General features: G+C 39.2%; 1 protein-coding gene across 1 annotated transcript in view; it reads right to left on the bottom strand.

Moving 5' to 3' along the window:
• The window catches only part of yes1 (YES proto-oncogene 1, Src family tyrosine kinase), a 36,804-nt gene extending 14,269 nt beyond the window's left edge, over positions 1–22,535 (bottom strand). The window contains 7 exon segments of the mRNA XM_030751107.1: positions 755–904; positions 2,380–2,442; positions 2,445–2,482; positions 5,421–5,519; positions 8,056–8,155; positions 9,156–9,446; positions 22,170–22,535. Coding sequence (XP_030606967.1) covers positions 755–904; positions 2,380–2,442; positions 2,445–2,482; positions 5,421–5,519; positions 8,056–8,155; positions 9,156–9,438 — 733 coding nt within the window. The 5' untranslated portion in view covers positions 9,439–9,446; positions 22,170–22,535.
• Positions 22,536–23,694: the final 1,159 nt, after the last annotated feature.

Here is a 23,694-nt window from a genome sequence, read left to right as displayed (position 1 = left end):
ACACCCACCCACCCACCAGCAGCAGCAAGTGATTTCTATCAGTTATGTGGAAAAGCATGTAAACAAGACCAGAAATAACAAACATCCTTTCTTTTATAGATCTTTACAAATTTAACAGTATTTTGCACACTTCTCAAAAACAGTGTGTACTGCACATGTTTACACACCATGTGTTGCAGATGCTTTCTTTTAAAAGACCACAGGAGATCTTTAGAATGACTCCCTATTTATCAATACTGTGTGGATTTCGGTTGAAAAACTTTTTTTTTTTTAAATGAAACATTGTATTCATGGCATCTTCTGGCTTAAGTCCCAGTTGGTTACACTTTTTCTTTGGAACCTTGTCATTACTGAGCTGTGACCATGTCAGTGAAAGCACTGCTCGCAACTGGTTCAGAATCACCATAGCAAAGAAGCCTCTGTAACACACATACATATTCAACACATATCTGCAGCTGAATAATACATTTCCCACTGCGAGCACTGAATCTGCTGGCCTACACGCTATGTGAAGGAGGCAGGGACAACCTGCAATGCTAAAACCTTTCAAAATAATAAGTCTCTACAGTCCAAGTGACTTTTACATCACATCTGTCCAAATTGTACCACCAAATTTCATAAAATATGCATCTGAAAGAAGGAGGAAAAAAAGACTTTTCCCAGCCAGATGATCTGTCCAGTTGTAAACAACAATTTGTTTAAATGCTACCTACATGAAAATAAGACATGAGTGTGCAGTGGATGAGCTGCATACCTGTGTAGTGTTTCACCAGCTTCTGTAGTGACTCAAACTGGGCTCTTGTTGTGATGTAATAACCACCGCTGTCCAATTTGCGGATCTTGTAGTGTTTGACGTTGTCTCCCTTTACGTCATCCCAGTCCCGGATGGACAGGGAATAGGCACCTTTAAAATCCACAGAAATGAACTTGATGCATTTCTCAGAAAAATAAACTGTCCAATATACTGATTAACATGAGAACAAATAAACTGACAACAAATAAAATCTACAGTCACATTCTCAGATGAGCCCAAAAACCTCATGATGATACTAGAGAAAAATTCAAGAGAACATCAAAACCTATAAGATTCATCTTCTGGAGCCTATGACTAAATTTTACGGTAAATAACAAATGGTTGAGATACTGGTGGACAGAGCATTACAGCCAGTCATATGGCCACACTGCTTGCATGTCTCAAAACCCAGGTGAACTCTTAACCTACAATAGCACCCAAAGACAAATATTTTGTTCCAAAATAAAACACAGAAATGACAAAAATTGCAATTCATCAAATGGCCACTTGAGGCAGGCTTCAAAAGGATGTCAATAGCATCCGATATTTAAAAATGCTAGGCTCATTCCAGTCACTGAACAGGACTTTTAAACTGTGTTTTTTAGTGTTAGTGCAGGTTTTAAAATCAGAGGGTGGTGTCATGCTGTATGTACACATCTGCAGCCCTTACAAACATGAAAACAGCTTTTAAAAATTGCATATCATTATATATATATATATATATATATATATATATATATATATATATATATATATATATATATATATATATATGGGGTGTGCGATATATATCGTCTACTATAATATCGTAATTGATGATGTGCGAGCTGACATTACTGAGTTTGCTAATTAGGAAAAAAACAAAAAAACGCCTCGGCTCCACGCGTTCACTACTTTATGCTTTAGTATAGGCTGCTGCGCGTGCGCATTGAGAGCGCTCGTATTGCGCGCTAGCATAGCTGCCTGAACAACACACGAGTGAACACTGCGCTAGGGGAGGAAATTCAGACATCGCCAGCCTCGCAGTTTACCGCCTTAATTCCTAGGCGAGGAGGTGGTTTGCAGTTTGCAGACTTTGTAAGAAAACGGATAGCTCGACAACTAACCTGCTCCATCATCAGCGAGTAAGAGGAATATGAAAAGTTACGGGAAACCGCCGTCCAAAACAAACCACGACTAGCGGAATAAAGAGGAAAATAATTAAAGGATTTATGTTAATATCCTTTAGTTAAAGCAGGTATGTTGCAATCACTGCGTCATAACCCAGCGACGTTCTCGGAGCTCACCTGTTTTGGAGCCTCGGATAATATATGTCTATGGATAATAAGCTTGAAGAGCTCCGTGAAGCTGACACCCCACCCACGTGAAAAATTCCAGCAAATAGATTGAGCGGTTAGTAGGGCTAAAAACTCTGATTTAAGTCTTATATTTTACCAGCTTGCACTTCTTGTATGAACACATTTATAAATAATGCAAAATATCGTTTATTATCATTAGAGAAAATTACAGAAAATATTGATATATTATTTTTTGTCAATATCGCACACCCCTAATAAATATAGATTACCCCCGAATAATCATCCTACCTTTTGTTGTCTCACTCTCTCGTACCAAGAAAGTGCCCCGCTGGTTTCCTGGAACCAATAATGACGTTCAGCATCTTTGCGGCCCATTTTACCAAAGTACCATCTGTCAAAAGAAAGTAAGTTAAATAGTAAGGAGGAGGGCTCACTGTGATCTACTGTATATTAAGATTTTCTCCTTCATATAGGAGGAATATGCTTTTAGTGATATGACAGTGGCAAGTTAAATCTCTTGGAAATTAAACAAATTTGATATCAGTAAATCTGTCGACAGGTATTTATATGTGGATTTAATGTTATTGCACTGAAAATGAGACAGAGGCAAATAAGTAAAATAATAATCACTTGATATTAACTCTGCTTCAGGCATTCTGTATTTCGCATGTTCCAATATACAGTCGTGTGGAAAAGAAAGAAAGAAAAAAACATTCACAGAATTTTGTAGTCCTGTGAAAAACTAAGCACATCCCACAGTTCAGTGGGTTATAGAACTGCCTTTAACAGGAATAACTTCAAGGAATTGTTTTCTGTATGACTCTCTCAATTATAGCCTCCTCTTCTTCACAGCATTGCTTTAGTTCATTCATTTGCAGCCACTTGTTTATGCACAGCTCTCTTAGGTGCCGTTTACACGAGACCGTTTTCATTTTGAAACGGTGTCGTTTTGATGCGTTTCGGCCTTGCGTTTACACGACAACGGTGTCGTTTTGATGCGTTTCGCCCTTCTGTTTACACGACAACAGAGTGAAAACGATGTGTTTCAGAAACGGGGTCCAGAGTGGAGCGTTTCAGAAACGCACCGGCTTGCGTTTCGTGTAAACACTTGAAACCGGGGTGATTTGAAAACGCTCGACTCGCACATGCGCACTATGGTTGCGACGGCCAGTTTTCGCGCACGCGCAAACTGATAAACAGTACTCGCGGATTCACGAGTGCTTCTTATGCTCTTCCTGTGTTTTTACCGTTTTGTAATTCAGCGTTGTGTGCAGCAGCGATCCAACCTCATCATCGGTCCACACAAAACCTCTCACATTGGCCGTTTTTTAAGTAATGAACAATTTGCCGCACTACCTACTGTGTCACTCCACGCATGCGCGTCTTGCGTAAACAAACTGCAAAGAGAAAACCAACGCCAACTTGTGGCCTGGCATGGGAACTACATCGTTTTCATCGTTTCACATGTCCTCGTGTAAACGCGGATCGTTTCTGAAACGCCATGGTGTAAACGAAAGGCTGAAACGCATCAAAACGACACCGTTTCCAGTGAAAATGGCTTCGTGTAAACGGCACCTTAGGGTCCCACTACAGCATTTCAGTTAAGCTGAGGTCTGGACTTTGACCTGGCCATTGCAACACCTTGATTCTTTTCTATTTCAGTGACTGGTGTAGATTTTCTGCTGTGCTTAGGATCATTGTTCTGTTGCATGACCCAATTTCAATTTTCAGGCTCTGTGCATGCTCACAAAAAAGGTGCGTTTCACATGTCATGTGAGTCTTCTTCCCTACAAAATGACCCCTACTCCAGTCAGAGAGGTTATCAGATGATGATGATAAAATGGTGGTAAAAATCTAAAAAGACCATTAAAAAATATAATAGTAAAAAGCAACACTTTTGCAAATAAGACAAGAAGTTGATGCTGAAGGATGCTTGGAATTTAGTGCAAAGGGAAGTTAATCTTGCTTTGTAGTAAACCCCTCAGGTCCTGTAACGGCAAAACAAGCTCAAATCATCACAGATGGTATGAGGTGTTTTTGCTGATATGCTGTGCTTTGTTTTCACCAGACGTGGAGTTGTGCATAATAGCCACATATCTCAATTTGGTCTATGCAAAGGACACTGTTCTGAGTCTTTTGATTTGTTCAAAAGAAATGCTGCTATGTTCTTTTTAGAAAGAACAGGCTTTCTTCTGGCACCCCTTCCAAACAAGTCGTACTTGTTCAGTCTTTTTTTTAATTGAACTTCAACTTTTAACATGCTAACTGAAGCCTGAAGAGTCTGAGATGTTTTTTTCTCTGAGCATTACACAGGGGGAATTTGCAGGGACATCCACTCCTGGGAAGATTAGCAGATTTCTTGAGTGTTTTCCACTTTCAAATATTCTTTTTAACTGAAGAGTGATGTGCTTATAACCCTTCCCAGATTGATAGGCAGCAACAACTGCTTCTCTAAGTTCACTGCACTGATGTCTTTTTTTCCTTGATATTATGTTAACACACACCCGAATGCTCCAGACCAGCAAACTGCCAAAACCTGTTTTTATAGAGGTGCTTCCACTTGCTGATGATCATTCAATCAGGTGCATTTTATTAGCAGCACCTGGCTGTTATTTAACCTTCTTAATTGAGGAAGCTGTAAGTGTACATTATTTTTTCCTGTGTAAACTCATTTTCATATGACTGTATGTAAAAGCTCCATCCAGCTTTCAACACCATGGATAAATATACCATCATCTTCCAGCTGTAAATGATTTGTTTTTAAATTTTCTTCTTTGAAAAGCCTACTAAGGAAATCCTAATAAGTTCAGTCACAGAAACAAGATGAACCGTTTCCCTTCACAGACTTAAATCCTGCAAACTCAGTCACAGTAACTTATTTTTTAGGTTAAAGGCAAAGTTAGTTAGGTTTACCCAGTGTTGTTTTTTGTTTCTTCTTTAAATGAGTAGCTTAAACATCAAGCATCAATAAAAAAAAAAAAAAAATGGCCATCAGCCAAAAGTGAAACTAGGCCACAACTCTGTAAAAGTCCCTGAACGTTTTTGTCACACAAGAAGAAAAGCAAAGAGAATGCTACTGGCTCTCTGCAACAAAACATGGCTCCATTGTTTAGATTCTCTGCCATGTGTACATGATGGGTTTGTCACATTGCGTGTCCACCCAACAGCATAATTTTGTCTTAATCAGAGGAAAACTGAGGTGGGTGAGGAACAGGAAAATAACAAGAGGAAGAAAAAAAAAATAGAAGTGGAAGAGGATATAAAGGTTGGTGGCTGACGGAGACAAGGAAAGACGCTATGCTCAGAAAAGTAATAATGTGAATCCTTACTCTTCAGCCTGTATGGAGTCTGCTGGAGCCACATAGTTACTGGGGATATAACCTTTCTGTCCAGTGTTGATGGAGCGAGCCTCCCACCAATCGCCTTCCCTGAAAAGAGAAGTAAATTAGAAATCAGAAACACATAATACAAACACAAAATTATGACTGAAAACTACTCCTACTCCAAAAGGAAGATGGTTAGTATGAAAGTATACAAAGAAGGAAAAAAACAAACAAAAAACAAGAGCGCGACAATGTAGGATTATGCATCATCCAACTACGTCAGCAGTCTAAGTCATCAAACTGTGGGTGGAGTTCAGACACTGAACTCCATTTAATCAGGTGAACCTAAATAACACTTATATAAAACACTTGTGTAAAAGTCTCAATAATCTAATTTCTATTGATGATGAAAAAATATTTAAAATAAATCAAACTGAAAAGTTTAGAATGAAAAATCTTTGGTTGAACTGCAAACAACTGATAAAGATTTGTAACGTGATAACAGGGCCACAAATTAAGCCTTTAGCTAAAAAACAGAAAGTCAAGTTCAACCTACAATCAGATGATAAGAGCTAATCTCAATGTCAGCCCACATCAGGAAACACTATTTAAATAGCCCAGTACTTCCTACTGTTACTGATGCAACCACATTTGCAACCCACCCCCAACCCAGGTCATCCTTTTAATGCAGTGTGTAAGGCCCCAGTCATACAGGCCTAGAGACCAATCAGCAACTATCTGGCAGCCACTGGTTGAAAAGTGTATTCCTGACCTGGTTACTGGTGGTTGCTGGCGGTAAGTTGGTAGTAGTATTCATGGAAGACACCGACAAACACTCAAAGCTACTCGTCAAGTGGTGGTGAAACTGTGAAACGTGCGACACAAGCAAGAAACGGAGGCTATTGCCTTCAAAGTAAAAGTTGCCCCTTATTAAATGTGTTGGTTGCAGCAGTAAGGAATACATTTTACTTAAAAGGCACACGGTCATCATTTTACTTTGGGTGGCACTTTTTCAAGTTTCATGACCACCTAACAAGTTTCCCTAGTGGCCAACCGGAGGGTTTAGAACCAGTTTCTAGGCCTGTGTAGCCTCTTTATTTGAACCGTTAGGCGGGTTTTCCACTGCGGAAGCACTTGGTCGAAACTCGGACGAAAAACGGGTTCAACTGCGGCCCCGCAAACTATCTGGTCTCGAACCAAGAATGCATGATGAAAGCGGCAGAAGGGCGTGACTCTGCCATCTCAACATCAAGTTTTCTACCATATTACATGTTCTACATATTACATGTTCTACATATTACATGTGCGATTTTCACGGCTCTGAATTAGGTTGGGCTCTAACGCTGAACCTGCTGCTTTGTATCAGTTCATATCACAGATAAAAGGACACAAAGTGCGTACTTGTCTTGCTCTAATCGCTGTCAGTGTTTCCCTCTGTGCTGCACACAGATGCTACAGCAGTTTGGTTTGGAGCGTAAAACATATTTGCAGCACAAGAAAGGGGAGCGTGTTCTCCCACGTTTGTGCACTTCGGCTTGCGTGGCCAGACGAGGACCCGCCCACACTCATAACGTAAAGGAGCAGTTCACAGAAACGCAGTGGGAACGTGGGCTCGTTCTTAAGCATTTTGCCGGTTTATTGGGAACAGCACGAGCACTGGCACGCAAACCGGCTCCTTGGCAGTGGGAAAGTAGCATGTGAGTCCTAACTAAAGTGGTCTGAATGAACTGCTTTTTGAGGAGAGTCACTGGTATAAAAATGGTCTATTTCCACAGCTTCTATTGTTTAAAAATCACTAAAACCAGTAGGAGAAAAGTCTTAAGTTTTCCAGAAGGCTAAACTACGAATTACGCTAAACTATGAAACCACAATTATTGGGATGTTTAACATGGAGCTTAAATTAAGAGTGGAGGAACTGATATGTAGAGAGATTCTGTCTGAAAACCTTTAGCCAGTCTGTGCTCTTCCCACCTCTTCTCTAAAAGCAGATGGCATTTTCATCACTGCAAAAGCAATATGAATACAGACAGTGGTAGGATGGGATGTGGTGCATGATAAATGAGAAGAACAAAGCACTTGGCGCTCTGCCTATTTTCACACCTGAGCACATGTGGGGGAAAAGGTAAAGCTGCTGCAGCAGGTAGCAAGTGAAAATTTATATCCCTCCATGGTATTATGATAAATATGACTAAAATGTAATTATGGAAACAAAGACTTTGGTTAATCTACAAAATAAATAAGTTTAAGTTGATCACAATTAAGGATTATGAAGACTAAACAATTAATTCCTGCAACAACTAAAGTTTACTAATAAAAAACAAAACATACAAACAGGAATGTTCATTTAATATAAGGAAAAGAGCAATGGTTTAATAAAGTTAATTGTTCTTCAATATTCTAATGAACTTGACCTTCAGGTATATCATCAGAATTTTTTTTGACAATATAATAAATTTAACTGCATGTTTTTCTTTGGCAAGAGAAAAGCAATGGACAGTAAACAGATGGCCCATTAGAAGGACCCATTAACCCAGACAGATCTCAGCCTTAATATCAGACCTGAATACATTGAAGGATTAAACACACACACACACACAAATCCGCCTAGCAGTTTGTCAGTGTAAAGCGCAAATGTACTCACGTGTTGTTGATAATCTGAAAGCGATCCCCTTTTTTGAAAGACAGATCATCTGCTGTCCTCGCTTCGTAGTCATACAATGCTACAAAAAATGTTACGCCACCTAAAAGCAAGACAAATCAAACACTAGGTGTGCGTTTACACTGGCTGATTTCTTTAATCAAGTCAAACAAATAAAATCACCATGCACCTGAAAACAACAACATGCTTATTTTTAAAATTTTTTGTTACCGTCTTAATTTACAGATCAATATAAAAGGTACAAATATCACAGAACACAGGTGTTTAATAATTAATTTTCCTTAGAAATATTCCACTTCCTATACCCCCAGAGGTTGGACTAAATATACAAATGGCTCTCTCAGCTCTGATTTATTTATCATGGAAGCAGAATACTCCTTACTAGGGTTCTCAAACTCAGTGGTATCACTTCAAATCAAACTGAGGTCATTTAATTTTTATCCATATTAAATCGAATTGATAAGTGACAGAGAGCAGAGAGACAACTGGACTCTGATATGTTTATCTTGGGGAGAAAATTAAATGAGCAGGAGCAGACCCACAGCAGCCCCTCAGGCCAGATTACCTTCCCTGAAAGCACCTGAGAGGGACTGTGGGATGTGTGCATGCTTTAGGAGGAAACATTATGCTTTGTTGGGTAGATTTCCTGCATAATTTACCTATAAGTTGACCAAGAGTCATTTTCATTACTGACACATCATTAATTATATAGTCATTGTGAGTCAAACTAGTGTTGGAAATAAAAACTATCAATATGCAATTTGCATTGACTGAAGCTACTCAATCTAGTCCATGTTATTGTTTTTCTTTGGCTCAGGAGAGGCCATGCCAGCTGCATTGCTTCCCATAATGCAGACCTATTTTAGGTTTCTGTTCAGCCTTGATGTTTTGTTTCAAATGTCTCATTTGCATAACATCTGCTGCTTATAATGCCCTCTGCATAACAAATATTCAGCTGAGTTTATTCTAAACTTCTATGACATTTTTTGCATCATACAAAAGAATGAAAATCTGAAAAATGGACATTTGGCTTTGCAAATAAATCAAGCACATTTATAGCTTCCTAATGATCACAAACCTACCTGAGATGACACTGGGAAAAGGGCTGCTCACGGCCACTGAAGTAAAGGAGGAGGAGGCTCCACCAAAGGGCGTCATGACTGAAGACGTCCCACCAAAGGGTGTGAGGTTAGCAGCGTGACTGTTATAGCTGTTGTTGTGAGAATTCATAGCAGGTGAATGACCCATCAGGGTGGGTTCAGGCCCATAGTGGCCCAGGAGTGAGCTGGCCGGAGCAGCATTTGAGTTTTCTGGTCGGTATTTCAGAGCCGGGCCCTTGTCCTCTTTACTCCTGACACAACCCATCGTCAAGCCTGCGAAGAAGAGGAGGGAAGAGGAAGATTACACAGTGAAATCACAGGATTATGGAGACATTAGCCCAAGCAAGATGCTTTGGTTGAAAGATGTTTTTGTCACCTATGTAGAGCAACTGCAAACTGCAAATACAGTGCTGTTTAACTAGGAGTTATAAAATGAAAATTACATCATTTCCAATAATGTGTCCAAATGAGGCAAAAAGAATGACAGTAAAAAATCTGCTAGAAATATCTGAGACATAGGAGGCCATCTTATCTAGTTGGATACAAGAACTGGATATAAATTTATTCTAAACACAAATGTTGACTTGTTAATAAGCTTTCACGAGGGCTCAACGTTAACTTGAATGACACAAATAAACAGAAACTGCTATGTTGTTCATATTAGCCTGAAGCATTTTGGAGGGTTTTTTTAGAGGCCTGATTCTAGTACACAGAAAACAATGAGTGACCTCACATGACTTTACAAGTCCCGGCAAAACCTCTCAAGGCAGCGCAGCAAGAAACGGTAACAGCCTATTGGCAACTCTCCCCTGTGTTCACACTATACTGACACAGATTTGAAAGAGAGAAAAAGCCCTTTGGCAGAGCTGGTGCCCTTCCCTCCCAGGCTTACTAATACATTAGACACAGAGAGGGAGTGTGTGTGTGTGTGTGTGTGTGTGTGTGTGTGTGTGTGTGTGTGTGTGTGTGTGTGTGTGTGTGTGTGTGTGTGTGTGTGGCCAAGGGATTACTCAAGCTGTGGGGACCTATATCTGTTTATGGAGTCACATTATGGGAGACACAAAAAGTAATATTTTGGCTCATGACTTCAGAATCAGTAAAAACATATCTCCAAAATTTAAAATTGCAATGACTGTACTCGGTGCGAGCATACCAACTACACCTGCACCAGGAAAGTAAACTGGATGCTAACACAAAATGAACGAAATGCATGTTGGCAGTCTGCACGGCGTATGATCGGGGCTTAAGTTAACAGAGTGTGCGGTCACAAACAGATGCACAAGTGTGCGCATTTGTGTGTATTGTCACGAGCTGACATCTCCTACACTGCCCGCTCTGTTTACTCATTTTTCCTCACCTTTGGCTTCTGTGTCAACTTATTTGTGTGTGTTCCCATCGTGTGTGTGTTGACAGAGCAAAACAAGCTGACACTGCACAGCAGATGGACGTTCAACTCCAAGACTGCTCCAGTTTCACTGACTCATATCCTGGCATTTGTTAAAATGTTACAATATAGTTTCAAGTGCCTGTCAGTGACGAGTCACACTGCTATTTGTAACAGAATAACTGAGGTGTGCACATCAGCCTAAAAAGAAGAGATCTCGTTTAAGCTTCACTCTATCTACCAATGAACTTAAATTATCCACTTGCTGAAGTTAACCTTTCATGTGGAAAAAAAAAATTTGTGTTTTGAATTAAATTGGAAATACATTCTAATAAAATTAATATTTTGGTTAGGAATATACCACAAACAGAAAAACAGCAGCAGTTAGGAGGTATTCCACTGCATGTATCTTTTTTATTTAGCTGTAAACTGTGGTCAAAGTGAGTTGGCATAACTGAAAAGATCAGCTCTCTCTGTCTCTCTTGCTCTCATTATGCTCGGTCAGAGAGACTTTATATATGGGAGAAGCTAGAAGGATGTTGGTTCAGTGTACACCATAAAAGAATGACTCACAGTCACTTCCCTACAGTGAGGAATAGAGTTCATCACTTTGAAACCAGTATTGTAACAGCAGATGCCCAAACGTCAGTGTACTGGTATTGGGTGGGAAACGGAAAAAGATGAATCAAAGAATCCCTATTTTTAGTCACTAATTTTACTTTTGACGTTTGAATAACGAGTTAAAGAAAAATAAATAACTCTGTGTGTTCAAATGTTGAATTAAGGTTCAATGTTTTTGTATCTTATGTATGTTTTTGGTTGGCTTAAATCACATGGGTGAACTTTTTCATCAGTGTGTGGCCTACAGCTACACGGGTTGTAAATATTTTAATAGTTTGATTATCACACATAACATTAAGATAACGGATTCGTTGTTTATTCCATTTCTGAAGCAAAAATTAGTCTTAGATGTGAAGATTTCCAACTATTTTCTATTGCAAAGCTATCTTTGTATTTCCGACCACATGACACGCTTTGAAAAGACTTGAAATCTGATAACTGTGTGCAGATTGTTCTTTCACGCAACTTCACAAAGAATTCTTCAGTCATTAAAATGGAGCAAAGTGGTACTTCTGACTAAAGAAACTTTTGCAAGCTTGCAGCGTTTCAGTTAATTAGCTACAGTTGACTAAATTTCCGAGGAACACAACTGGTTGACTAAATTTTAAATGAACTTTTTTTCAGCTTGTTAAGGCATTAGCTGTGCAAGCTATAATTAAAAGTGTGAATCGTGTAATTTGAAAATTGCAGCCTCTCAAAACCCTGGTTAAATTTCAGCATCTATGTGAGTGGAAAAAAAAACCACACAATTTAAGACTAATTAAGGGTTATATAAGTACATAGTTTAAAAAAAATCCTCTTTTTCATGTTCTATTTTGAACCAGTATCTTTGTTATGAAGATGGCTTAGGATTATAGCACTTAATATGTGAGTGGCTGACCTGTTTGGCATAAAGGTGAATTTATTCTTCTATGCTAAGAGGTTAGGCTGCAGCTTTGGCAGCTCTGTGCTTTGGCTCCAAGGTTAAGTGGCCTTGAAGCTAAAGAAACACTGTTCAGTAGTCACCTCCCATTAAGTAACAAAACAGCCAACAAAGAAACTGCACCGCAAATCCCCTGTTCGGCCCGTCTGTTGTTCTCTGTGAATAAATGAGCCCTAACACAGCGACCGCACATTTCTCCCTCTGTGTGTAGTGCACTGCAGCTCTGCATCACAAAAGTAAATAAAAGACTGAAAACATGCCGACTGTTGGGAATAGCACCAAAGGAGCACAAAAAAAGTCTGATCACAATCACAACACGCAAGCAGCAAGGCAGCGATGACATCAACAACAAAATCAAAACCTACACTGTAGAGACCTACAGCATGAGTGCTGTTAACCCTTTGAGCTTTTCTACTTAAAATCCAGCTAAAGGTCAACAGCACCAACAAACAACACCAAAATAAGCCAAAGACAGCAGATGCTCAATTTGTTTCATCAAACTGGAACCAAAATAAAATAATATAGCCTTTATACCAAGCATGGCCTCAGACTGCGAATTGCTGTGTTACAACACTCCCCCCGAGTGTCAACAATCATATCAATCCATTTATATGAAATGGACGGTGCATTGACTTTCTCAGAGCAAATAAACAGCACTGACTGAAAGCCAATACTGAGCCTGAAACCAAAATTAAAGATGAGGACAGAGGGAGATTATTGTAAATGACACTGAAATTAAAAAAGCAGAAAGTACTGAACAGCAAAGTGATCTCTAAAGTGACAATGAAAAGTCTTAACGTCAGTCGCTGATGTATTTTTATTCTCTGGGTAATCCGACAGCCAATCGCTAGTTTAACATTTATGATTATCCTTTACAGTTAAATACCATTTATGTGCCTCAAGCAATAACAATAGAAGAACAACAAAAAGCACAACAAGAGCACAAACCTCCACCAGGGCAGTTCACTCTCTGGGACGTCTTTACCTTTAAGATAATAGTACTGTATTTTGCATATATTCATTTTGTTTTCATTGTTCTTTTTAAACGTACTTTGAGCAGTCTGTAGTGCAGTAAAAATTAAGGGTAGCATGGCGGATATTTACTTTGATTAGACAAACATGTAGGAGTAGGTAATGGATAATGGGTATTGATTTGTAAATGACTGGACATGAATAAGTTTTTAATGATAATGCATTTTGGAGACAGCTTGAAAGAAAGGCAGATGTGAAATGTAAAAGTGAGGTCAGAGTTCAAACATGACATGATATTTAGATGCAAACTATAATGTGATATTTAAGAATCCCCATACACCAGTATCATTTCCTAAATGTCGCCAATACAAACAAAGGCAGTAGAATTTTAAGCATAGGTTTAAAGATAAAACACATTTTACGAATGTTTGACCTTATTTGACCTTGGAGAAGAGGTCAGAGGTCCAAAGTAAAGCAACATTTAGAATCCCCATATATCATTCCCTTTGCACCCATATGTTGGCAATACAAACAATGGCAGTAAGAAACCAAACGCATAATCTGCTTGATGGAGGTAAATATGACCATTATAATAAAATGCATTAGACCAAATCACAAGTCAGCTAACTAGTCTGCTGTTCAGAATTCAGATATCCTGCCAAGAAGGAGGTGTAGCTAAGAGAAGTCTGTTTGCACAGACAAGATAATCAGCTGGTGACAACAGCATGTGAGCTGTGTGGGCATGGCAGCACTACTTCTGGTAATTGGTTATAGTCAGTTATTATGAAATGCAACAGAAAACTGTTTTGGAAAACTAAATATGCTGTGGTATAAAATGATATTCTTCAGGTTAATGAAACTCTAGAATTTGCTTACTAAGTTACTAGGATAATAGTATACTTATGTATACTTATGTGAAGCATATGTTTTCATATTTCCATGCATAATGCAAATGCACAATAACTACTGTGTTGATAGTAAGCTAACAATTAGAGGATCCGACAGAAAATAATCACAAAAAATTGCACCTGTAATGGGGGCTGATTAAATGTTTAAGAGTTACAGTTCTCAGTTCCAGCTGCTCTTATCTTGTGAGTTCTCTATTGTTGGTTTACAAAACAAGCAATCTGAAGATACCAATTAGGGTTTAAGAAAACCCTAGTGGATATTTTGGAAAATTTTACAGAACAAATTATTTTGATGCCACCAACGTTTTGGGAAAAGTAAGCAGAGGTGAACATTTACAGTTCAGAGCCCCCTTTCATTTCATAACATTCTAAATATTTTAAATGGGTGACAGGTCTGAACTATAGCCAGGCCAAAAACAATACAACAACCAGCCACTAATCAAGATGAAACTGAATGTAGGTGGAATATGTGCTTTAAGATGAAGCTAGGATCAATAATTGGAAAGATGAAGCCCGACTCAGTTTGCCTTAATTTGGATTAGTTAAATCATCTAGACAGAAGTATGACTTTTTCTTCTGAACAACCTTTATTATTTATACCATTATGTTTTCATATGATTTGTTTTCTAAGACAGTCATGAATAGATCACAAGCCTGAACAAGCCCACATGATCTGGCATGTCAAACAGGCTCAGCAGCTTTGGATCTGAAGAAGCGGCCTGAAGCAAAATCTAGAAATAACACAGAAGTAATTTATCAAATAATAAACTTCAGGAACAACTTAAAAACACATGGAAGATTACTGCTTAAGAGCTGGGGCTATTTTTCTATTGTTCATACCATAATATGCCCCAAAATCATCTTTTTTTTAAAACAATCTCAGTTATTTCTGTTCTGGTTAAGTTCTTTTGGGAGGGGAAACACAGCAAGTCCCCCCCCCCCCCCCCCCCCCCCCATTTTTTTAAGACCCAAAACTGGAAAATGCTCTGAGAAAGGAAGAAATCCTCACCTCTCCCTCTGGCTTTCTCTTTTGTCTGCCCTATCCACCTTTTGTTATGGACAAAGGGAAAGGATCTTGTGGTGCTCCCCCACATAGCACATCACACTCACAACTCCCCACCCCCCAACTTTACGATCCTATACACATGCATACAACATCAGGCAGCACAAATGCTTATCAGGGTGCAGAGTTATTCTTACAGTGGAGCTCAAAACCCAGCCATCAATCAAAGTGGTCCAATTAAATATTCAAAACAAACAGATGGCTTCATAGACACATTTACAAGTAGCTGTCATGAATAGAAAATGGTATCATTACAGCAGCCTTACTGTACTACACATCAATTGCAGTTTTGTGTGTGTGTGTGTGGGGGGGGGGGGGGGGGGGGGGGGTGTAACAACAATTGTAGGAAAGACAAATATTACCACCAGTGTTTTCTCTAGTGTGACAAATCTACCAAAAGTAATGACAGCTTAAATCGCCTTCACAGCAAATCGAATTATAGGCAGATTATTGTATCCTCTCTCAGATGGCTTCCTAAATGAGGCTGTTATATGCACAATGAGATTAGCTGAAAGAAATCTGCCATTCTTCTAGTGGCTCCAAAGGGGCACAGTAAATGGTGCCTCAAGCTCATATACCGATGTGGGTCATGATCTGATTTAGGATGCATAATGTCGATCGCATGTTACCACTTTGCTATTATCCTGTGGAACCCATACATGGTTAAATCACTCACTTTTTGGAGTGAGCAGTAATAGGTTTATTTTGGTTAGGAAATGGCAGTATTTTCTCAACTCATAAAGAAACTTTTATTTGCATAGTTTCTCAGAAATGTATAAATTTAGAGATATATATGGATTTAACTTGACAATGACATTTTGTCAAAACTAGGGAGGCACTGACTTGACATGCAGATCAGTTATCAGTCTGATCCTGACTCCAAAACTTAGATTAGATATCAGCCACATTGTGCAGCTTTACAGGCCGATCTAGTCATTCAATTCTATGTTGTGCTGCCTTTACTTTGCCACACAATAGCAGCAGCTAGCAAGAGGGCTAACACAGAAGCTAACAGTATCTAGTGGGAAGTCAGAAATCCTGAGTTCCATACTGGAACTTTCAACTAGAACAATCCCTTAAGTTCTATTTCCAACTTGGAAAGTCAGAGAAACCCTACCAACCCTGACTTCACAATCAAGATGGAAGCAGTGCATGCCGGTGGTAAATTGCAAATTGTGGTGAAATATTACTATAGTGCAGCGATCTAGTGAGACAAAACAGATCAGTCTGGTATCAGTGACGGCACGCCCGCTTGCTAACTGCAGCGATAGATAAGCGGTAGTGAAGATTTCTGAGAGCGAACTGGTGAAATTCTCAGCCCGGTGCAAGACGACCTCAGCATGGCACAGCGCCAGGTGATTAACCACTGGCTAGAACCTTGGAAAGTAGCTTCTTCTATAGAGTCCATCCAGACACTTAATATTTTGACAGGTGTCAGTGCTGGTTATGTCAGATAGCTGTGGTGGTCTCACCTGTCATTTGTCTGAAAATAACCCGCTGCTGTGGCTCTCACAAACAACGGCACATGCCAAAAGTGGCGGCACATCCTCTGGTGCAAGCCATGCTTTGGTGGTGTTCTCACTGGTTGTGCACCTTTCAATTGTTGTTTACCCACCACTTCAGTGACAGTACGGACGCTCAGAGATATCCAAAAAAAAAAGATTAGACTTTGTTCGATTCAACTCATTGTCATTGTGTGCACAAGGCACACAACGAAATGATCGTTCCAGATCACTCATCCAGAGACGAGCATCTGCGGCCATGCAGCCAGAGACCGGTGCTACCGTTAGGCAATGTGGTTTAAGTGTCTTGCCCAAGGACACAACGCAGCGCAGAGACAGGGGCTCAAACCGGCAACCAGCCAGCACCTACCCACTGCGCCACTCCCACATTTGTGGAGAAAACTTTGGAAAAAAAAAAAAAAAGAAAGATTTTCTTTGCTTCTAGTTTTGACATCATCTATTCGTACACCAGCACTTATGCAGTATAGTAGTCTGAGTGGCGATACTCATTCGTACTCATATTTAGGGCAATACCATTAAACTGCGTGAAATTTTTTATATTTACATAAACCTTCACATTCACTAAACTTTATTGATCTTCCTTCAGATCAGACAGGCCATTTACCGAAATAAAACAACCACTGCATGGAATAATACAAGAAAACATATTCATCCATATACTCTCACACATATTCATGAATAACTTTACTCCCAAGCTATGGTATGTTCTCAAAAAATGCAAGCACTAGACTCTATCCAAGGACATGTGACATGCGAGCCTACGTGCCAGACTACCAATGATGCTGATGCAGATTAAGGAGACATGGGCTGCTGCTTCCCACAGGGGCAAATACAACAATGCAGCTGCACTACAGGCAGTAAGCCTTTTTGCTGTGACTGGAATACAACAACATTAAAAAGAAAAAAACAGCACTACATGTTACCTTTCCAAACTGTTAGCCTTTCACTTTGTATAGTGATGTGAGTCAGCGGACTACCACATAGTTATCCAGTCAGTATAACAATTTCAAAGAGCTTTAAGGTACTGCAAGAAGAACTAGCATCCCTCTCAGTAGAAAATGTGGAGAAACTGGCGCAGATATCAAGCAAAAATTGTAAGCAGACTAAGTAAGCAAAAACAGAAGAGAAAATATTATGTTAAATCTCAGATCAGTCAAATGAAAAGAAAACCAAACCCAATCTTAATGAACAAGCTGTGTCCAATTATTTGAGGTTATTTTTAAAAATTATACAAATTCCAGTGTGTCTGCTCTTAAAAAATGGTTGAGTACAGCTCTGTATAAATGTGATATTTATGCAATATGTTCTGCAAAATGATGCAACATTGGAAAAGACTTTGACCCTTACACTACTGCCTTCTGCAAACTTTGCAGTCACTTGGGACATTTCTGTGACGCAAACTGGGCTTGCTGGGTGTATACCAAATACCGTAGCTCAACAGAGGATGTATTTTTCAGTGTAAGACTTTATTTTGAAGAGTTATCAAATAGCGAGGGTATTGTCTTATTTTAGCAAAATGTGTCTGTTGGCCAAAATAATTAAAATGCTCAAGTGCAGAAGGTTATCAGTGAAAGTCTTAATAAAGTTTAATAAAGTCTTAATAAAGACAAAGTACTCTGGTAGCTTATGGGCTTGTCAACATCTGATAAACTTGATTTCTTCTAACTTGTTCCAGTGTGCTTGGGTTTGAATGGGAATAAAAAGAGTTTGCATTGGTATTGACTGAGAATGCTATAATAGGCAACTGTGAAATGACTCCAATGTAATCCCAATGGACAACTGTCCATGTCAGACTAAAAATGCTTTTTTTGCCACTGAAAGGCTCAGATGGTAGTTTTAAATGTCGGGATCAATCTTGACATTATCTTGCCATGGTAGCACATGTACTGCTTCCAGGTGAGAAAACTAATTTCAGTTATGACATAACTTCCACCTGGCTCTCTGCTCTATGAACAACATTTTCTTCAAGACAATAGGCTTTGGTGTTGAAATTCTTTTCCTTGACTGGCAGGAGTTATCCCGATTAGAACACTCATGCAAATGTGAAAGTCTGTAAGGTGCTGTGTACAAACAGGAGTAGTTTCATCCGTAAGCCTGTCCTCACAAAGATAGTGTGCAAACTGTAAACTGCAGCACATAGGTTTGTTGCCATAGTTTGGAAATTTGCAACCACAAATCACTGCTACTAAATAAAATGGCAAATTATGTTTTCTCTGGGACATCACTGAAATTGTTAGAACGCTATCTGACAAATCATAGCCAGACTGTTTATTTTAATGGCCGTCTGTCAAAGATAAGACATGTAAAGTGTGGAGTACCTCAAGGTAGCTGTTTGGGACCATTATTATTTTCAATTTCTTTTTAATGATCTTCCTGTATTAAAAAAGGCTCACATTGCTATGTATGCTGATGAGTCAATAGTTTACATATGTAAACCTCAATTGATAAGTTAAATTAAACACTTAATGAAGAGTTGAAGGGGCTAGAAGTGGGTGACAGATAAACCGGTGTTAAATGTTACCAAAACAAAGTATATGGTGATACAGAAAAGAAATGGTCCAAAAACAGAACAACTACTCAGACTGAGTGTTAATAATATTCCTCTTGAACAAGTGCAGGGAACAAAACTAGGTATACTTGGTAAAACTAGGTATTAGATATAACAGTAGAAATTAAACATGGTCTAAACATATTGCTAATATTGTAAGTAAAATTGGTGGAGGCTTATCAGCAGTTAGGAGAGGTTTAAAAATCAATAACATCAGAGGTTATAAAACAGGTTCTAAATCCATTAGTTCTGCCAAAGCTTGATTATTGCAGTGTGATCTTGTCCAGTGCTTCAACAAAGGAAATAAAGAAGTTACAAGTAGCTCAAAATAAAGCTGGACGCAGTGTATTGCAATGCTCCTACATAACTAATGTAAATGATCTGCATGGTAATCTGGGCTGGCTAACTGTTAGAGATAAGCCTATACTCTATTAACTTTAATCAAAAATATACTCATGACAAGAATGCTGAATGTATTATATCAAAGTCAACATACTTATCAAATACAATTTGCAACAGAAAATAGGTTTATATTGCCAAAAGTTAAATCAAATACAGTCATAAAACAGTCATTTGCAGATATGATAGAGGAAACCTGTTGGCAGGTTATATTACTAAAGTACTAAAGAACAGTTTATTTGTTATAGCAGTATTATCAAAATCAATAGAACTGCAATTGTTGTTTGGACAATGAAGACAGCGGCTGGAGACAGGATGTAAATGTGCTTTGAATATGAGTGCAAACTTATAACCCTGACACTGAAACTAAAGTATAAGAATGTAAATGGGGCATGCAGTGATGTTAATTAGAATGGTTATTTACTGTATCAATGTCTAATGCAAATGTGAATTACTCTTCTTGATTATTGTTTTGGGGTTTTTTTTTTAATGTCCTGTTATAAGGTAGTCTTTATGTTCTCTCTATGAAACTCATTGTTATCTGCATAAGAAGAACCTGCTTGTTTTATATTTATGTGTTGTGGATGTTGGACTGATGCTAATGGAGATCTCGATTAAAAAAACAAATCGACTATAACTCAGGAAGGACTCCTGTTTTTCTTTTTAATACAAAGGTATTACTGTTTATTAAGATGAGATGGAAGATTTGAGTCTCACAATAGTTTTTACAACTAGTTAGCATGGAGGGTCAGATTATTAGAGTAGGTAAAGTTACAGAGAGAAACAGGTCTATATCCAAAAGTAGATGAAAATATCCTTTTCTTAATGACAATTTGATCCAGGTAGTGTATCGGCCCTATAATACAAATACATGGAAATTCTTAAACATGACCTTTTTTTTTAATTTTCTGGACACAGAAAACAAAAATCAAAAGGTTTTTGATTTACAGGTGTAAATAAGAGACACTCCCCCCCCCCCCCCCCCCCCCCCCCCCACACACACACACGAAAGGTTTAAAACACTTGGTTTTCTTGCTTTATACATTCCTGTCCTTAGTTTATCAATCACTACGCCCTTGCTAATTTGTTTTCCATTGATCTTTTCAGCACTATAAAAGAGGCCTGTCAGGTTACTACTGAGCATGTGCAATATGCAACAAGTAAACAGCAGCACATTACTTCTACAATCAAACCACCCATTCTAATAAAGATAAAACCATTGCATAAGACTGAAAGTTAATCTCCTTGGGTTTTAACACTCGCCACAATCACTGAACGATGAGAAGATACTGGGGCCTGAAAAATCATTACTAAAGCATAACGCAGTAATTGCCCTGGCACACTCTCTGAGGCACAGCTCAGTCTTATCTTCAGGGCAGCCTGCCATCTCTGCCAATCACACCGAGAGGAGGGGACTGTTGGGGGGGCTGAGAGATGAACTTCCTTCCGAATCCATTCATGCCAGCAAGGCCACCTGCTGGGCCCGTCAAAGGCTAGAGTGAGGCTGGGAAAGAGAAAGAGCTATCTTCAAGCTATTAAAAAGAAGAGCTCTTCTTGTTCCCAGTGCCCACGGTGACCCCCCCCCCCCCCAAAAATACAAACATTTGTTTAGATTGCCAACATGTGTGGAGTAGCCTTACGGCTTTCGCCCTTCCACTAGTGGCACAAAAAAACCCAAAACAAAACAAAACAAAAAAAAACTGGAGGCTTCTAATCAGCAAACTCTAATGACGGTGTGGAGTCTCATTCGTGCCATGAGGACACTCAAAGAGTATGCAGGGATCCTTCAATCCAGTTAAAATTCAAGCTACTGGACCCCAGCCAGCACCACCTGTTAGCGCTCTTCACTCCTCTACCAACTGTCCTCTCCATTCCAGCTGTGTGTGTATATAGATATATATTTGTGTGTGTGTGTGTGTGTGTGTGTGTGTAGGAGACACAACTGTCCAGCCAACTGGAGCTGTACTAACAGACGGATTACGGTGGCACCAGGGTAATTAAGCACACCAACAGACACATGCAGAGTCAGGGGCAGTAAGTTAGGATAGGTACACAATCTAACACAGCAGCATGCCTGCATTTCTTACACACAAGTGAATAAATCTGAGGAGTAGAGATGCACTATCACAATAAAAGCATGCAAGAGCAGAATTGAAGGGGGAAAAATAATTACATGCTGTCATTTAGAAAAATCTAATGAGTGCCTTGCATTAAAGGCCTATCACAACTGAGGCCTAAAGCAACTGATGTGTGTGTGGAGAGGGAGAGTGGGTGAGGCAGAGAAAAGGATAGGTGATAAAACTTATATGAAAGGAACCAAAATATAAAATTGAAACACAGCTTTATAGATTTTAAAGTGTTTTAAATGAATGTCTTTTAAATATTAATTTTTATCATGAATACAATGCTGCTCTAGCCTTGTCCCAGGATGGTTTTGGAGCCTTTCCAAACAGCTGTTTTTCCCAATACAGTTAACTAATCCTTAAATTCGGGTTTTAACTGAAGGCTAATAATGAAAAAGCCTTTACTACGATGTAACACAGCGAAGAAACTCCTCTGGTCCGTTCCCAACTTTCTCCAAGTGTCACAAACACAACAAGGCCCTGCTCAGTCTACTTATAACATAAAATGTGGCTTGTTGGCGAGCGTTTCTTACCTCAAAAGCAGTAGCAGTGTGGTGCGTCGGCTACATGCGTCCTGCAAGCTTCCCCCCCAGCGTTTTCAATTTCACGTCGACAACCTTAAGTGGAAACGGGCGACACAAACGTGGAATCTCAGTCTTCCGTCTGTCCCATACCGATTAACTACTTCACCAGCACAGAGTCCTTCACTGGGATCCTTTTTACCCCTTTAAAGCGAGGACACGCCGCCAGCTGACAAAGACTGCTTGATATGGCGGTGGAGCCGCTAAGCAAAACAGTTTAAAATATCAGAAATTACCGCCTGCTAATAGGTCAGGGTTGCCCCGAAAGACACACAATAGCCGGACTAGGACCGAGGCATAGACGAGGCCAAAGAAGGAATCATGATGCCTTCAGGAACTCAGATTAGACTCGAACATCGGCAAATCCTAACTTCAAACGCTGCTCAACCCAGACCTCCAGTTTGAGAGCCAGTACGACATAGAATATTACTATAAATAATAGCAAGTCTTTAGTGTTTGCTGCTGTTCTATACATTAGGTTTGAAGATGCTTATTTTGTTATTATTAATCTTCTCATTATTTTTTTGCATGTTAGGCCTGTGTTTTTTTTAAAATGTATCACCAATTTGCTCCTTCTTTTTGCCGAACTGTACAAAACCCAAAGATTTTTTAACTTGCAATGGCATAACTCACAGGAGCGCAACAAGTAGCCACACTGAGGATAACTGGAGAGGATATTTTGTAATGCAGCAGGATAAAAAAAAAAAAAAAATGGGCCGCCACCTTTTTGTTTTGAGTAATTTAAAGTTTTAGTCCAAAAATAGCATTTTTACAAGTCAAACATAATATCTTGAGTAGCTGGGTGTTTTAGGAAATGTAAATATTCTTCTTTTATCCAGCCTATATCGATTCATTCAGGCAGGTTCTATTATCTCCGATAGCACGTGAAGGAGTCATCGTGTCCTATTGAACGGTTTTCCCGTGTGCCCAATATGGCCGACATCCTTGGTTCAGACTAAGGAGAAAGCCCACCATCTGCCCGAACAGCTAAAGCGTTTCCAGTCATCCACTCCAACGCTTTTTTATTTTTTTAAAAACATGTAGAGTTTGGCTATAAAAATAAAGCGCCGTCCCATGGTGCCGTTTAACCTTTGAACCTTATTCATATTACGCAGGCATTTAGCGCCCTCTGGGTTTTACAAACACTTAAAAAAGGTGTCTTTACACGAATACAGCCGAGGCTGTCTGCAGCACAGACTGGAAAAACATGGTGTATAAAACACTTTTTAAAATATTTATTGGTCCCATAATATTCCCAAACTGAAATGGAGGCGCTAGGCTTTTATTTCTTAAAAAAAAAAAAAAAAAAAGGAGGGGGGGGTAGGCAGAGGTTGGGCTTCCATCTTTAACACCTTAACCAAAAACTGACTTCAGACACAACGATTCCAAAAGAGTGTGAGATTCTGAATCAATTCTGAAGTGATTTGCTGACCCCTACTGACTCTAAGTACACATTGCGCAGGCGCCACAGCAAGTT

This window comes from Archocentrus centrarchus, chromosome 17, assembly GCF_007364275.1.
Source record: "Archocentrus centrarchus isolate MPI-CPG fArcCen1 chromosome 17, fArcCen1, whole genome shotgun sequence".
Lineage (NCBI taxonomy): Eukaryota > Metazoa > Chordata > Actinopteri > Cichliformes > Cichlidae > Archocentrus > Archocentrus centrarchus.
This window is presented reverse-complemented; position numbering and strand designations above follow the sequence as displayed.